The 14945-nt window shown below is 50.8% G+C and overlaps 4 protein-coding genes across 4 annotated transcripts, besides 9 other annotated features; 2 read left to right on the top strand and 2 right to left on the bottom strand.

The window, feature by feature from the left end:
• Window positions 1-78: part of a microsatellite that runs on past the window's edge.
• On the bottom strand, window positions 20-3369 carry PVX_099635 (hypothetical protein; the record flags this gene model as incomplete). Its single annotated transcript, XM_001614727.1, has 2 exons — window positions 20-2907; window positions 3060-3369. 2 exons carry the CDS (start codon window positions 3367-3369, stop codon window positions 20-22), a joined length of 3198 nt encoding a protein of 1065 aa, XP_001614777.1.
• Window positions 953-984: a microsatellite.
• Window positions 1312-1374: a microsatellite.
• Window positions 2194-2258: a microsatellite.
• Window positions 2262-2290: a microsatellite.
• Window positions 3370-7042: 3673 nt separating the features above from the next.
• On the top strand, window positions 7043-8203 carry PVX_099630 (thiamin pyrophosphokinase 1, putative; the record flags this gene model as incomplete). Its single annotated transcript, XM_001614726.1, has 1 exon — window positions 7043-8203. The coding sequence occupies one exon, from the start codon at window positions 7043-7045 to the stop codon at window positions 8201-8203; it is 1161 nt and encodes a 386-aa protein (XP_001614776.1).
• Window positions 7433-7611: a microsatellite.
• Window positions 7527-7662: a microsatellite.
• Window positions 7727-7766: a microsatellite.
• A 189-nt stretch (window positions 8204-8392) lies between the features above and the next one.
• Window positions 8393-11284, bottom strand: PVX_099625 (hypothetical protein, conserved; the record flags this gene model as incomplete). The annotated part of the gene is made up of 1 exon (XM_001614725.1): window positions 8393-11284. The coding sequence occupies one exon, from the start codon at window positions 11282-11284 to the stop codon at window positions 8393-8395; it is 2892 nt and encodes a 963-aa protein (XP_001614775.1).
• A 1260-nt stretch (window positions 11285-12544) lies between these two features.
• PVX_099620 (hypothetical protein, conserved) lies at window positions 12545-14458 on the top strand (the record flags this gene model as incomplete). The annotated part of the gene is made up of 1 exon (XM_001614724.1): window positions 12545-14458. The coding sequence occupies one exon, from the start codon at window positions 12545-12547 to the stop codon at window positions 14333-14335; it is 1791 nt and encodes a 596-aa protein (XP_001614774.1). The 3' UTR covers window positions 14336-14458.
• Window positions 13675-13702: a microsatellite.
• Window positions 14459-14945: the final 487 nt, after the last annotated feature.

Genomic DNA, 14945 nt, shown 5'->3' with positions numbered 1-14945 from the left:
CACTGCCACCGCGACGGGCCTACAAATCAATTAAGCTGTTGATGATGGCCTGCTGCACACTGAGGTCCTCGTCGTTGGCGCTCTCCTCATCACACTGGTCGATCGCAGACGTCGTGTTGTCATTCGCGTCCCCCCCACGTTGCACCTGCTCCATCTCCGCTTCTTCCACTTTAACCGAACCTGCGCTTTCCCCCTGCACATCACCAACAGGATGTGCATCCTCATTGGGGATCATCCCCTGGCGATAGCCCCCCATGGGATTATAGTAAACGCTTCGTCCATGCGTAAAATGTGGCTCACCAGATGTTGTGCCCTCGTCAATGACGTACACGTCCGGTGCTGCCCCTCCTTGGGCTTCTCCTAAAGTGTAAACAACGGGGCTCTTCCCACTTGCAAAATATTTATTGTGGCCGCTCCCACTGAATCGGTTTGGCGTCATGCCGTTCACCACATGTCCGTAGGGACCCTCACCTTTGTTCTTCTCTTCCGCTTTTCCTTGGTAATCGGCTCCCCTGTTTATTTCCACCCTTTGGAGGAATTCACTACGTGGGGGGGGAGGTTCCACCATGCAGCGGGATGACGATGATGACACTTCCCCGTGGAAATAGACGCCACTCTGCCCATTTGACATACCTCGGGGGGCACCAGACCAGCTCTTCCCCCCTTCTACATAATTGGGCAACGCGTGAGGAGCCCCTTCACTCAACCCTCCATCTTTACAGTGGAACAAAATTACATTTTTGTTATCTTCCACTTGGTTAAGTGTGAAAGCCCTCCCGCTTGACTTAACGTGGCTGCCGCTAAACAGCTCCGTCTGTTCATTCGTTCTGGAGTGAAGACCCCCCTCCGATGTTATTGGCCCAGCTGAGGCCCCCCCCCCAGGGTGCAACGACTCAAAGGGGAGACCACGACTACTCTTCTGGGCAGGGGCACACATGCTAGCCATTTCTGCAAACACCTTTGCGCTGTCATCCATGTGCATCATAGCGTTGTTTAGAAGGTAACCGTTTGCACTTCGCTCCACAGGGTTGCCCTTCTCGAAGGGGAGCATACCAAACGGGGAAGGCTCCCCTTGCGTGATGGCCCCACCCACGTCAGCATAGGGTAAGCCACTCTTTGGGTACCGTCCTCCCCTGTTGCATCCCCCCATGGTGGGGCTGTTTGTCCCCTCCTGTGGCTCGCCCCTCCTTCCCAAACCTGTCTTGAAGAGAACAAGTCCATCATCATGGGTGACCTCCAAACCACGCCCCGTCGGTGCCTCGTAACTCTCACCTTTGCAGCAGTATGGGTCTTCAATTTTTTCATTCGTGGGGGGTTTTCCGGACGACTTCATAGTGTATCCCATCTGCGGTGCGCCATCAGGTTGGACCATCCCATGAGACAGCCCTTCATCGCTGTGGATGCTCTCCACCTGGGCGGTGTCCCTCTCTCCCCTCCTGCTCTTCTTCGCCCTCGCCTTATACGGCGAAGGGGCTCCACCAGAGAGGTCCTCTCCTTCCAAGGGGATCACATCATTACCGCCATGCACTTGTGCCATGTAGTATTCCCCTTCCCCATTTTTTGCCCTTTCTGCTCCTTTTCCTCCGTTGCGGTTCCTCCCCCTGGAGGGGAACAACGACCCGTTGTGCACCCCCTCCCCGTATGCATCCACATCGTATACACCTTCAATCGTCAATTTATTTTTCTCCTTTTCCTTTCCATGTAGGTTCATCCGTTCGTAGTGCGCGTAGTATCTTCCCTCATCTGTGTACTCATCATTAGGGGAGGCATCCACGTAGTTTCCCCTAAGTTGGCTACTCCCGCTGGGGTGTCCCACCTCTGTGGCTGCACTTTGGAGAGGCTGAAATGGCCCACCATTGGAGAAACCAAAGTGGTCGTTATAGACATCGCCCAGGTTATAGGCAGCCTTCTCCACCGTGCACTTGGGTACTTGAAGACCCCCCCCACAATTGTTATACTGTCCGGGGAGTGGGTCTCCTCCTCCACCACTTTGAGCCCCTACCGATTGGAAGGAAAAATTATTTGCATTTCCCATCACCCTGGGGATCATCTCTCCTCCGTTTTCTCTAAGCGTCTGAATATACACATCGGGGTCCCCTTGCTCGTGATGGTGGGCCCCCTTGTTGGAAAAGCGTCCCTCTCTCGGCCCCTCACCGATGGTTCGCTCAACGGTGGTTCGCCCAACGGTGGTTCCCTCAACGATGGTTACTTCCCCCTTTGAGTCTTCCCCTCGGGTGGAAACTGGCCTTCCCAGATTGCCTTGCCCACTTGGCTTACCCTGCCTTGGCGTCAGGGACAAATTTTCGTCATGAACGTAGAAAACGTCGCTGCCGCTTCTCACCCCATCGTCCTGCGACAGGTAACTTTTCGCCGCTACGTTCTTCACTTGGACTTCCCCTTCCTCGTCATCTGAGCTTATGGAAATGTTAAGCGGTTCGTGGGCGCTGCTAAAATGGGGTGAATAGCGCCTGTCATCATTGCCGCCGCTCAATTGGGGTGCATAGCGATCGTCACCATTGCCGCCGCTCTGGTTGCTACTCTGCAAGCCATTCACTCGGTTGCTCCTGCTACGAAGGTTGTAGGGCCCGTACATCTGCCCTCCTTCGTCATGGTCCACGTAGTGGCCACCCCTCCTATTCCTCCCACCGGGGGGCAGCGGGTTCTGATTCATATGGGCACTTCCCACGTTGTAATTTACGCAAAAAGGCATGTAGTTATTATCCCCCAGGAGGCACTCAACATAGGAATTGTCCGGCTTCCTAACATCATCCTCTGCGTCTTCGTTCTTTTCTGCACTCCTCGCGTGGCTCCCACTGCTCCACTGGTTTTCGTTCACCACGCTGGGGGGCTCCACGTGCCCATTCAGGGCCTCATTCAGCTTCAGGGCCAGCAGGTAGTCCGCGTCAACTGGGAGGTGAAAAAAAAAAAAAAAAATTAGCGGTAACTGTCCAAATGAGGGTCGCTCCATCGGCATGACCAACACTGTGCTGTTAGTAGTGCACACAGTGTGTGCATCATATGGGTACCCTCGCGCGCAGTCACGCCGCAAACTCCTTCACCCTCGTTGGTCTCTTCCCAAAGGAGCTCACCTTGATTCATATGCTCCTCCCTCGTGGAGTTCCTCGTAGCGTCGCTCTGACTAGCATGCTGACTGAATTCCTCATTTGGGTTTTTGCTCCGGCTGTCGGTTTCGATGGGCTGTTCATTAGCGCCTCCATTGGTCACTTCGCTAGGGGGGGCCTTCTCCACTTCCCTTCCTGGCTCCCCCTCGGAGGGCTTCCCCTGTTGATTCTGCTGCTCCCTCTTCAGCCGCTCCTCATATGCCTTCCGATGCTTGTTAATGTAAAAATTTAAATCCGAGGTACCCATGGTGGTGTTTCCCTGGGGTGGCCGTCCACACTGTTTTGAGGAAGGGACGTCCTCGGAGGGTAGTACTACGTGGGAGAGTTGCTACCCTTCGGCAAGCAGCTGGGTTGGATCAAAAAGGGGACTTCTCTTGCAGGCAGGAATAGGTAGGCTGGAAAATCCAAAAGGGTACGTAGGGGTAACTACAACCACGACGTTACAGGCAAATGGTTACACACAATTAGCTATGCTCATGTGCTTACGTCGACAGCACGTGGGCACATAAAGGGGTTACCACTTCCGCGCTTAAGCAAAAATGGTCATATAATTATGAAGGGAGGTTTCTACACAAAAGGGGGGTTCGCTGAACGGGGTGTATCTAACGAGATGCTCCCCGATGGTACTTCGCTCGCCCAGAGGTACATTTGCACATGTGGAGGGGCACGTGTACAAGGGCCCATTTGCCGTTTGCCCTCTGCCGTTTTTCCGTTTGTTGTTTCCCGTTTGCCTTCCGTCGCGCTAAGGGGGGCAAAAATGGCGATGCGCAAAAAAAGGGGGATGCCTGCGTTGGGCATTTATCTACATCGGCATCGCCACACGCGCGCGTTGGAGGACTACTCGCCGCGTCCAAAGGAGTGCACTCGCTTTTCACTCGGACGCGGTGTCCGTGATGGCGTTCAGCGAACAGCTCGCCTGGTTATTCATCACGCAGGGGGGCACATAAACGCAAAAGGGTGCGTACACGCATGTGCTGCTCATTGGATGTGCTGCTACGCGGATGTACGCACGTACGCAGAAACGAAGGCGCACTAGCTTTCACACAGCTGCAGGCGCTTGCCCCGGCGCCGCTGACATGCCACACGCGCGGCAAAAGTACTCCCCACGGGGGATGCCCCTTTATTTGGCCAGCGGCACAGACGGGGTGACGCAGGGGGGTGAACAGAAATGGGAAGAAAAATGGGGGGAAAAGAAGGGAAAATGGGGGAAACAAGGCAAAAAAGGCAAAAAAGGCAAAAAGTGGTCGGAAAAAGAAGGGGAATGGGCAAAAACTGGTAGGAAAAAGAAGGGGAATGGGCAAAAACTGGTAGGAAAAAGAAGGGGAATGGGCAAAAACTGGTAGGAAAAAGAAGGGGAACAGGCGAAAACTGGGGGGGAAAGGGGCTACTTGGCCTGCGCTCGTGTGGGGCTATTCGCCATCGCGCAGGAAAACATGTCCTGATTTTTGAACGCTTTAAAGAAAAGGCAAAAAGGACTGCCTCGTCGACATTGCGGTGTTCATATGCGGACTGGGCAGCACGTCAATGGTACTAGGTAAAAATGAAAAAACGAAAAAAGAAACAAAAAAAAAGGGAAACATAAAGGGGAGCGTAAGTTATTGGGCCGCATTCATCCACATGGGCGCAATGGCTGTAGCTTGCCTGGGAAAATAAAAAAAAAAAAATGCGCATATGGGAGCGTGCAGTTGGGCGAAGGTGCGGTTGAGCAATCGAGCGGCTGAGAAATGCCACAGGTGAGCAATGCCACCACTGCGTGGTGACCCGATTAGTGGCAGTACTGTGGCGGTACTGTGGCAGCACGGTGGCGCCGTTTGCGCGGCCGCACAGCCAGGCAAACTGCAAACACGGCTTTGCGCCAGCTGAAGCGTCCTCACGCCGAACCAGTGGATCAACTGGTGGCCGTAAAGGATTGCATATAATATACACGCACAAAAAATGGGCAGCTAGATTTTGCTAAAGTGTACAGGGCGAGAGAAATCTTTCTTCGCATTCAAAAAAACGCTATGATGTGAAACCTGCGCTTGCCGTGATCGTTCCGTTCATTCGGCCATTCCGCTATTCTGCCATTCCGTTCATCCCACTTTCGACTTTCGTTCGATTTGATTTTTTTTTTTTTTTTTTTTTCCCTCATCCTTTTGAACTCTTTCTTCCTCCACTGTTCCATTTGATGGTCCATTTGATGGTCCATTCGCTGTCCCTTCGGTTGCCCAGTTGGCTGCCCCTTTGACTGCCCCTGTTCATCCTTTTTTTTCCCACCAAGTGACGTTGCTCCCCTGTGCGCGTCCTCCTCTCGCCCGCTTCCTCAGCTCATGTGTGCGCATGTGCGTGTATGGAAAAATTTATCTGCACATGTGTAGTTTTTTTTTTTTTTTGTGATTTAAAAAAACATCATTTTGTTCACGCCAGCTGCGGGCCATCGGGGGGCACACACACGGAGGGGGAAAAAAAGAAGGTGACGATGATGAAGATGAACGATGCACGGTTAGCCATAGCCGCTGCGTAAGTGGCACACGTAAGCGTCCTTCTTCGCTGATCGTCCGCTGACACAACGCTGTGTTACGCTTCTCTGTACACGTGCCGGAGGAGGCAAAGCGAAACGCAGGCGGGGGAGAACAAAATGAGGGAAGAAAAGGGTCTACGAAGAAGTGGCCCAACAAACTGACCAACAAACTGCATAGGGAAGGTGACGGAAAAGGCCAATGGAGACCACAAATCCCGGCACAGTTGGATGCGCCCCTTCGCCCGTATCGAAAGATGAAAAGGGACCACTTTTAAAAAGGGGAAAAAAATCACCAACAGGGCAACCGAACAAATCGGTGAAAGTGTCTTTTCCACAGCAGCCACGTCAGACTGCCCCTTTTTTAACCGCGTAAATTCTGCAGCCTTGTGAACAGCTGGGACGATCTCATCACGAGAAAAGCAGTTCATTGGAATTATGCCGCATCGATGCAGTAGAAGCGGACGGGCGAGGAGCCAAATTACCAAGCGCGCTTCTTCCCCTTGTGCTCATATTCACATGTGTGCATGCACAGCGTTACTCGTGACGTGAAACAAAACGCAGTTGCATGTTTTTGAAGTATCGACGAAGGGGGGGTAAAGACGTGGAGAAAGGGGGGAAAAAATAAAAAGACCCCCTTCGATGAGTCTACACCATCGCGATGTTCTTTAATCACCTTCCTTTTTGGGAACCACTTTAATTTTATACCCGCCTGAAGGAGGCTCAGCGCGCAGTTATAGGTGGCCACAAGCAGTAGCAAAAAAATGTGCATGCGTTCTGGTCATCATCTGGAAAACCGTTGTCGTGGTGCAGACCTTTCACATGTCTGGCTGCCTCACATTTTAGCAATTTCGCAAAGGGGGAAGGGACACTCTATCGGTATGTCAAAAAAAAAAAAAAAAAAAAAAATGCTTCATTACGAATTGTTCAGTTGCTACATTTGTTACTTACACTAGTTGGGTATGCGTCCCACACGGTTAACTACTAAATGAGAAGGGAACACCCGTGCGACGCTCTTCGCGCAGCTCCCACATTTTTGTGCGTTATGTTCAATTAAAAAAAAAAAAATTTGGTCTGATGAAACGAATACACACTCGTGAGAAACCCTGAACGGAGAAAAGATGTCTGCGTATGCCGTCCGCCATGCTGCGCAAAATCGTGACAGCAACGTCGCGCGTGTTTACACAGTCGGGGCGAGAAAAAGGCACCATAGGAATGTTCCTACTGTTTAAAAAAAAAAAAAAAATTAAGAGACGAAGAAGAAATGGGTGCGCTACTTCCAGCCAGTTTACCACCTCACAGAAGTTGCAAATTTGTGGGAAAAAAAAAATAGGTAGTTTTAATAAATAGGGCCGTTTGAGAGGCACCCGCGGCATCACCTCGCTACACCCGCGAGGGAGGCTGCCCCCCCTCCGGCGTAAAAATGAAAAGGAGTTTCTTCAACGTGCGCGCGAAAGTGAGTGTGCACCTGAGGGGGAATGCCAAGGCGATCGACCAGACCAAGCGCGCGAGAATATTTGCGAACACATGCGCAAGGTGGTACCACCCACCAGGGGACACCAAAGAGTTACGTTCTGCCCACTTCAGCTGCATGAGGAACTCAAAGGAAGGAAACCTTATTGTGCATGATCTTGATTTTATGAAACGCATTTTGCTAAATGATGAAAGGAAGTGGGGAGAAGAGTCGGCCCCAGGGGAGGGCAGAACAGAATCCTCCCACCAGCCCAAAATAATCACCATCGTCCTGAACAACACGCTTTGCGCCCATTCGGCCAAATTTATTGCCAACTCGGATGTATTAATATGCGCCGATGGGGGCGCCAACAGGCTGTACAACTTATGCCAGTCGTTAGCCACGGAGAGAGGCGCAATTGATGATGAGGGAAGTTCACTGAAAGGGGAGGAAGACAAAAACACAGCGCTGCATGCATCGCACACAAATGAGCGTTCACACCATGTGAGTGGACGACACACCATCTCTGATCTGTTCAACATGCCAGTGGAAAAAAAGGAAAAGGCGCTGAAACGCCCCACCGAAATAGTGCCGCACATAATTTGCGGCGACTTTGATAGCATAAACGCACACGTGTACAGCTACTACAAAAACAAGTCAGTCATATTTGAGAAGTGCGCGAACCAGGAAAACACAGACCTTGATAAATGCATCGACGTGATACGAGGATACATCCGCACAAATGACAAAATATTAATTTTAGGCGCCACAGGAAACAGGTTTGACCACACGTGTGCAAATATTTCTTGCTTATATAAAAATGCTTCCCTAAATAGTTTGTACCTAATTGGGGAGAATAACTTCCTCTTTTTGCTCCAGCAAGGAAGTCACATCATACACGTAAGTCCGGACGTCTTTTGCAAAGGCTGCGGCATTTTACCCTTTGGCGGCAAGTGTACAATTAAAACGGAGGGGCTAAAATACAATTTGAACGATGAATGCCTCAGCTTCGATACGCTCATCAGTTCGTCAAATGAAGTTGTCCAAAGGGAGGTCAAAATTTTTAACGATTCTCCCGTTGTTTGGAGTGCCCAGTTAAGGGGTGATGCGCAGTCACACACACACAGCTAGCTAAAATGCGTTCATGTGGTTTTTTGGTTTTTTTTTTTTTTTTTTTTTTTTTTCCATTTATTCATCCCATTTGGTGAGTATGCGCAAAATGGCTAGCTGCCCTAAAAAGGGCCGCACTCCGCATCGAGTGGCTGAAGAAGCGACGTGCGGAACAAAAAAATAAGCGGGGGAGGGGAAGTGGCTGGCGCGCTATGCGATCGGCACGTCCGTGTACACCTCGTTTTTGTTCTTGGACTTCTTCTTCACCTTCTTCGTTTCGAATGTGTGCTCGAAGTTGGTGTCGTCCTTGTCGTAGTCGCTGTGGCTGTCGATGCCGTTGCTGTCATGCGGGTGTGCTTTCTTCTTCCCCTTCGCGGCATGGTCAGGGGCAAAACTCATCGTGCCGTTGCTCCAGGGTGCGGCCACCCTGCGTGCGTCTCTCTGCGTGTTGTTGGATTGCCCACCCTTCGGTGCGCCATCGGAGCCACCTCCGGGCCTGCTAATAAAAATGTCAATGGTGAAGGGGTAAATGTTAACCTCCTTCCTGTGCGCAATGTCGAGGGATAACAGCGCGTTGGAGACTTCAATGTGGAAGGTGGAGCTATCTGGGATGAACACCTTCTCCTTCGAGTTGTCCTTCTTCGTTCTGCAAATGTAATACAGATTGTTGAGGGTCCCCTTACTGATGTATTTCTTCGGAATGATGTCCGTCTCGATTGTGTGCAATAAAATGCTGTGCCTTCGTATGAGCAGCGAAAGCAGTTTGGGGGACTGCGTTTTTTTGAAAGCGTTGTAAATTAAATTTACATAAATGGGAAGGAAGCGAAAAATACATTCCGAAGATAGCAAGCTCGTGATGGCCATGGGCATCCACAACACGCCTCTTATGTCGATGCCTTCGCTGCGGATGCTATTCTTTAGGTGCACGAACAGTTTGTCCAGTTCCTCTACGTAATCCAGCTTGCCCGCCGCAATTAACGCGTACGCGCACAGGTATTTGTTGATGACGTGTTTCTTCCTTTTCGCATCCCCTCTGCTTTGTTTGTCCCCATAGGCTTCGTTACCGGCGCTACAGGTGTTGCCGCCAACTGACACGACCGCATCACCGCTGATGTCTGTGCTGAAGTTTTTTTTTTTTTTTTCGCTCTCCCATTGTGCGTATGACCCCTTCGCCTGCACAGACATGTCGCCAATTTTTCTCTCCCTCTCCTCCAAATAACCGTTTATCTTTTCATAAGCCATTTTCAACAACTCAACGTCGCGAATCCTCACCTTGGAAAATGCATGAATTATTTTGATAATGTCAATAGAGGAGAACGTTTCGAAGTTCCTCTTCATATGCTCACAAATGGTTTCGTAAAAACTGACGTCCTCCAAAGAGGCATCCGCGTAGGTATTCACGATGATGGTAATTTCATTTGGTGAGTACGTGTGCACATAATTCTGTACGTACTTGGCCAACATGAACATGCAGAATTCGTCGATGTGTTTGCACGTCCCGATGGTGAAAATAAAATTTGTTATCATATGATGTGTCATTAGCTCCAAGTTTTCGCAGATCAGGTCGGAGTGGGCGTACAAGATGTTGCTGTCTATGTGGCTGAACAGGTATTTCGCCATGTAGAGCAGCAGCACTTTGTGCAGCAGGATGTTCTTGATGCCCAGCAGGTTGCTCGTTATGTGCTGGCGGTGGTCCCTCCTCAGGTGAAAGCGGCCCTCCTCGCTCGGCGCGATGCTTTGCGCCCACTCGTCTGTCACGTCTGCCATATCTGTCACGTCTGCCATATCTGCCGCGTCTGCCATATCTGCCGCGTCTGCCATATCTGCCGCGTTCGCCATATCTGCAGCGCCTGCCATATCTGCAGCGCCTGCCATGTTTGTCGCTTCTGAAGTGTCTGCCTCCCCGTCGACTGATTCGACTTCACGGCCAAGTGGGTCCTCCCCTGGATTGCCGCTCTGCATTGCACCCCCCCCACCCGCTTCGCCTGCCCTGTTCAGGTCGTTGCTGACCTTGTTAACAACATTAACGTAGTGCGACAGGCGGCTCACGATGGCTGCGTACACCCCCTTGCTCTTCACTTCGTTCACGCACATGAGCAGCAGGTAGTCGTACAGCTGGAGGAACGAAATGGACTCCACCTTGGAGCAAATCGCCTGACACAAGTTCATGAAAATATCTTGCAGCATTTTTTTATTAACGTAATCTTCATTTCTGTAGGACACCTCCAAAGTGCCTGCACACTTGACGATGCTGCTTTTGTCACTTGACATGGAGATGTTGTTGTGATGTAAGACGGTCAAGAGGAGGAGTCCATTTTTCATTTCTTGCGCGGACAAAATTTTGTAGTTAGCTCGTCTGAGTATCTCTACGAACGATTTACTGTTCCTTCTGTGCACATGATGATAGAAGAGGGTTACATCCGCGTAGTACGAATCAGCTTCAGATCCGTTTGCCCTCCTCATATTCAAATATGTTAACGGGAATAGCAGCGAGCAGTAATTCACACGCTCCTTATTTATTAGCTTCTCTTTATAATTCCAAATGTCACATTTTTTCAGCCTATAAATAAATCTGTGCATGTTGCTGTTCAGGAGGCCATTCATGCAGCGGTTGTTCCTGCTCGTCCGTATCAATTCGTTTCTATTCACTTTTGGTTTTTCAATGTTGTGGATGTAGTAGACGTTGTTTGGTCCGCTTGGGTGATGTCTCTCATTAGCTGCAGGGAGAGTAGCCCTACTCTTCTGGCCCCCCCCCTTCGAATGTAAGAAGTGCACCACAGACGCCGTGTCCAGCAGGTAATTAACAATTTTGCGGCATTCAATCACCTCTGCAAGGGAACACTTCCTCTTTAACGTCCCACTGGTTAGTAACTCATAGTCGCGCATCAGCTCGGTGGGTTCCCTTTTACTATAGCGAAAATAAAAGTTCCTCAAATCTTCTTCATCTTTAACCTTTCCTATATCGTCGTACTGTCCCCGATCGTCGCTCGGCGCGCAACTGGGGGCGCTGACGAAAGGGCGATTCCTCCCGCCATTAGTTTTGAAGCCATGCAGCAGCTGCGTCTTTCTGCGGCTAGGCCTCAAGCCCCCAATTCGCATCATTTGTGTAGCGGATGGGTGGTGGCTATACGGTGGTAGGGTTGCGGGTAGACCCTATGCGCTCCCACGGGGCAACTACACACATGAATTTGTGTACACATGTACACTTACCGCTTCTCCTGTGAACCGCAATCTACAGGAAAGAGCAACCCTGTTGTATCTTTTGCAAATTTGGTAGACACTCCCATCAACGTAGGACTCGAAATGGCAGCTCTGGGCCCCCTCCCTACTTCACCCCCTTCAGATGTTGCACCGCAAGTTCAGCTCCACGTTGGGGGGTACTACAGCCATTTCAGTTGGCTAGCTGGAGAGAGGAGGGACAAAAGTATCTGTCGCCAGCCTTTTTAAGCTCTCCCCGAAAATTTTCCGGGAAGTAGAGCCCTAACCAGTTCGCCTGGCCAATTCGATGCGGTGTGGCCTATAAAAAGCTTTCCCCTCCCAGGGTCGCTCTGCATGACGGCGCTGTAAGATGCGACGCGGCTTCCACATCACACGCAGGGTGAGCCGCTTGCGTTTGCTGCGAATTGGTGTGGCAACTGTGAATGGGTCCTCTGCCAGGGGGCGTGTTTTGCTTCCCCGTTTACTTTGCCTTTTTACTATTCCTTACTTCTTCCCCTTTTATGTTTTTTTTTCCTCCGCATTAGCCCCCTTTGGGGGCACCTTCCTCGCCGCTACCACGCGCATGCAACAGGATGCCGCTCCGCCGCGACGCGGCAAAGAGGGGAGGGAAACTTCTAGCAAAATGCTGACGGAACTTCCACCAAAGGGAGCAAAGCGCGCCTGCGAGTTGTTTGCCATTTTTCGCGCAAAAGAGAGCCTTCCCCTTCCGCGGTGCCCATCTTTTCGAGGCATTCTAGCCATTTGCCATAACCCCCGGGGGAGAAAACCGCCCCTCCCCCTTTCATTTATAACACGGCGCAAAGGAGCAGGCGTTGGTTTGCTTAACATCCGTCCCTTTGATCCGTTTTCATTTATTCCACTCCTTCACCATATAAGGTACCCATCGAAAAATGGTTCTGGTGGATGGCCATTCCGCGCAGGCAAGCTCGCTTTGAGGCAATCACCTGGAGCATTTCTCAGGGATACTCTTCACGACAATGTTACCTTGTTAGCCATAGTTCATCCTCTGGTGAGAGCCCCCCATCTGTCGGTCTCCCATCGTGGACCCCCTCCAGGGTTAACCCGTATAACCAACCAGGGCAGGTTAACTCGCCCATGCCCTCCGCTGCTAAGCAGCTCACCCGTTCTTTCTTTACACACCATATGGAGGAAGGGAAGGCAAAGTGTCACATCAAGTTGAAGAAGAGCGAGCAGAAGAGTAGCACCCGGAAGAGAAAGACACTGGACGTGTTTGAAGGGTTACATGGTAGCCATGATGATGGGAAAGATAAAAATGAGACGGAGGAACGGACAGCTGCAAAGGCACAAAAAATTAGGGGAATAAAAAACGGGCAAATTATAACTGAGCCCAGGGACGATTTGGAGAAACAAACCCATTCAGCAACGTCCCATTTTATTCGTTCCCTACAGGAGAAGCTTGAGCGAGTTCAAAATAAGAAGAAAATTGTTTATTTGAATTTTCCCCAAAAAGGGGGAGCCGGGTTAAGTGAAAGGCAGCCTGATGGGGAACTTGTCCGAGTTAGCACCCCGGATGGTAAGAAGAGGGGTGGAAGTCGAACGGAGGAGGGAGGACCCGACGAGCTGTCAGCGGGTTCGGCGGGTTCAGCGGGTTCAGCGGATGGAGTGGAGCCAAGTGATCATTCGCAGGGAGAGGACTCATCGGGCCTAGCGGCAGACGACTCCGAATTAGCAGCCGACTTCCCCCAGGGCCTAAAGCAGCAAAACGAAGCGCGCAAGTACCCCATCTCGGAGGAGAGCCTGACGTATAAGAGGAAACTCTTCCTCGAAAAATTTCACAAAAACGAAAAGGAGTCCATTTTTAAAAACGAAATGAGCATGTACACAGATTTTGATGACCATCACATCCAGGTGGAAAACTACGGGAAGCGCATTCTGCGCAAAATGGGATTCGATGAAGAGGCCTACAATCGGTACATCAATCAGTACTACCAGGAACGGAGCGACAAGAACTACTTTGACAGGATATATGAGTCCTTCCAGGCCAGGGAGTTTCGGTTCACCGGAGTGGGCGCGGAGGGGGAGATGAAGGAGAATATGCAGCGGATTAGGGGGAGAAGCGGGAGCAGCGGCGGAAGCGGAAGTAAGGGAAGAAGTGAGAGTAGAAGTGAGAGCAGGACGGGGCGAACGAACAGACGAAGCGGATTCAGCGAGCGAAACGATAAGCCACATGACCACCCCCAGAGGAGCAAAGGCAAAGGGGAACGCAGAGAAGAAGCCAGGTGCGCGGACCCCCGCCCGAGGGACAACACGGATGACCTATTTGAAGGACTCATTGTGAAAATTAATTTAAAAACGCATGAGTTTTACAAACGAAAGGGGGTCATACTGTACAGGGGGTGGAGAAGGAGGAGGGGAGTGGAGACCAAGGGGAGGACCACCGGGGGGGGAGCAGACGAAACGAGGTGCGTCCTCGGCTTGCTCCTTTTTAAAAGCCACAAATATATTCATCTGTACAAGGAGATGATTAAGGAGAAGATAAAGGACTACCTATCGTGGAAGGGGGACAGAGGAGGGAAAAAGCAGACGGGGGATGACCCCATCCGAGACGACCCCCGTGTGGAGGATCGCCAACACGAGAGGAAGCAATTTTGGGAGCTCTTCCTCAAACGGCTAATAAAAAAGGTTGAACGAGATAGGAAGGATGACCATGGGGAGAGGAATAACAAATCTAAGCAGCCATTTCACCTGACCGAAGTGAAGCCCAAATATGTAGAAACGAGCATCAGTGAGGACACAGTCAAATGTAAGGTAGTCCGGAGAGGTGTCTGCCACCCGAAGGGAGACACGTCTTTGTATAAACAGACCGTCAAGTTGAAGAAGATCAACGGAGATTGCGCGCACGTCCAGGTTGAAGGGGGGCACCTTTTGAGGCTCTCCCTGGATGACGTTTGCCAATACATAAGCCACGTGTGATTTGGGAAGCGGGGCCCCATTCGTGGTGGTGTGTAGTGGCTCTGGTGGTACATTTGGTGTGCCAGCGGAATAGTGCTCCTCTCTCCGTTTCACTCGCACCCCCACTGGTACTATTTTGTCTCCCCTGTTGTCTCTCCTTTTGCCTCCCCTTTTTTTTTGTTCACCCGGGTTAATCCGACCGCTTTCAATAACAAGGCGGGATGGACCCCACTTTTAGCGCCAACTTTGCAGTTTTCTTCGTCTTTCCTTTTCTTTCCTTTTCAAAGCAACTGCTGGCAACCCGTTTGGAGGCAGTCCACCTGCATGGAAGCTGGTCTAATTTGATTTAAAAGAAAAAACTCACAGTTTGGGGCCGCACGAGGGATGGCTACCACAGACGCGGTAAAAGTTGGTCAACCCGCCAGGCACGAAAATGCAATCAATGGTGGAGTGGGCGGAGAAGACGAAAACACAAAAATGAAACTGCCATCTGTGCAGCTGGTTAAAACAAAAGATTGGCACAACGATGAGAGGCGCACAATCGGGGGAATCGCCTTAAACCTTTTAAAAAAAGGTCGCACGTAGGGATAACAAAAAAAAGAAAAAAAAAAAAAAAAAAAAAGGACGGGGG

The sequence above is a fragment of the Plasmodium vivax genome, chromosome 7, assembly GCF_000002415.2.
Source record: "Plasmodium vivax chromosome 7, whole genome shotgun sequence".
Taxonomy (NCBI): domain Eukaryota; phylum Apicomplexa; class Aconoidasida; order Haemosporida; family Plasmodiidae; genus Plasmodium; species Plasmodium vivax.
Note: the sequence above shows the minus strand (reverse complement) of the source record. Positions and strands in the feature narration are given on the sequence as shown.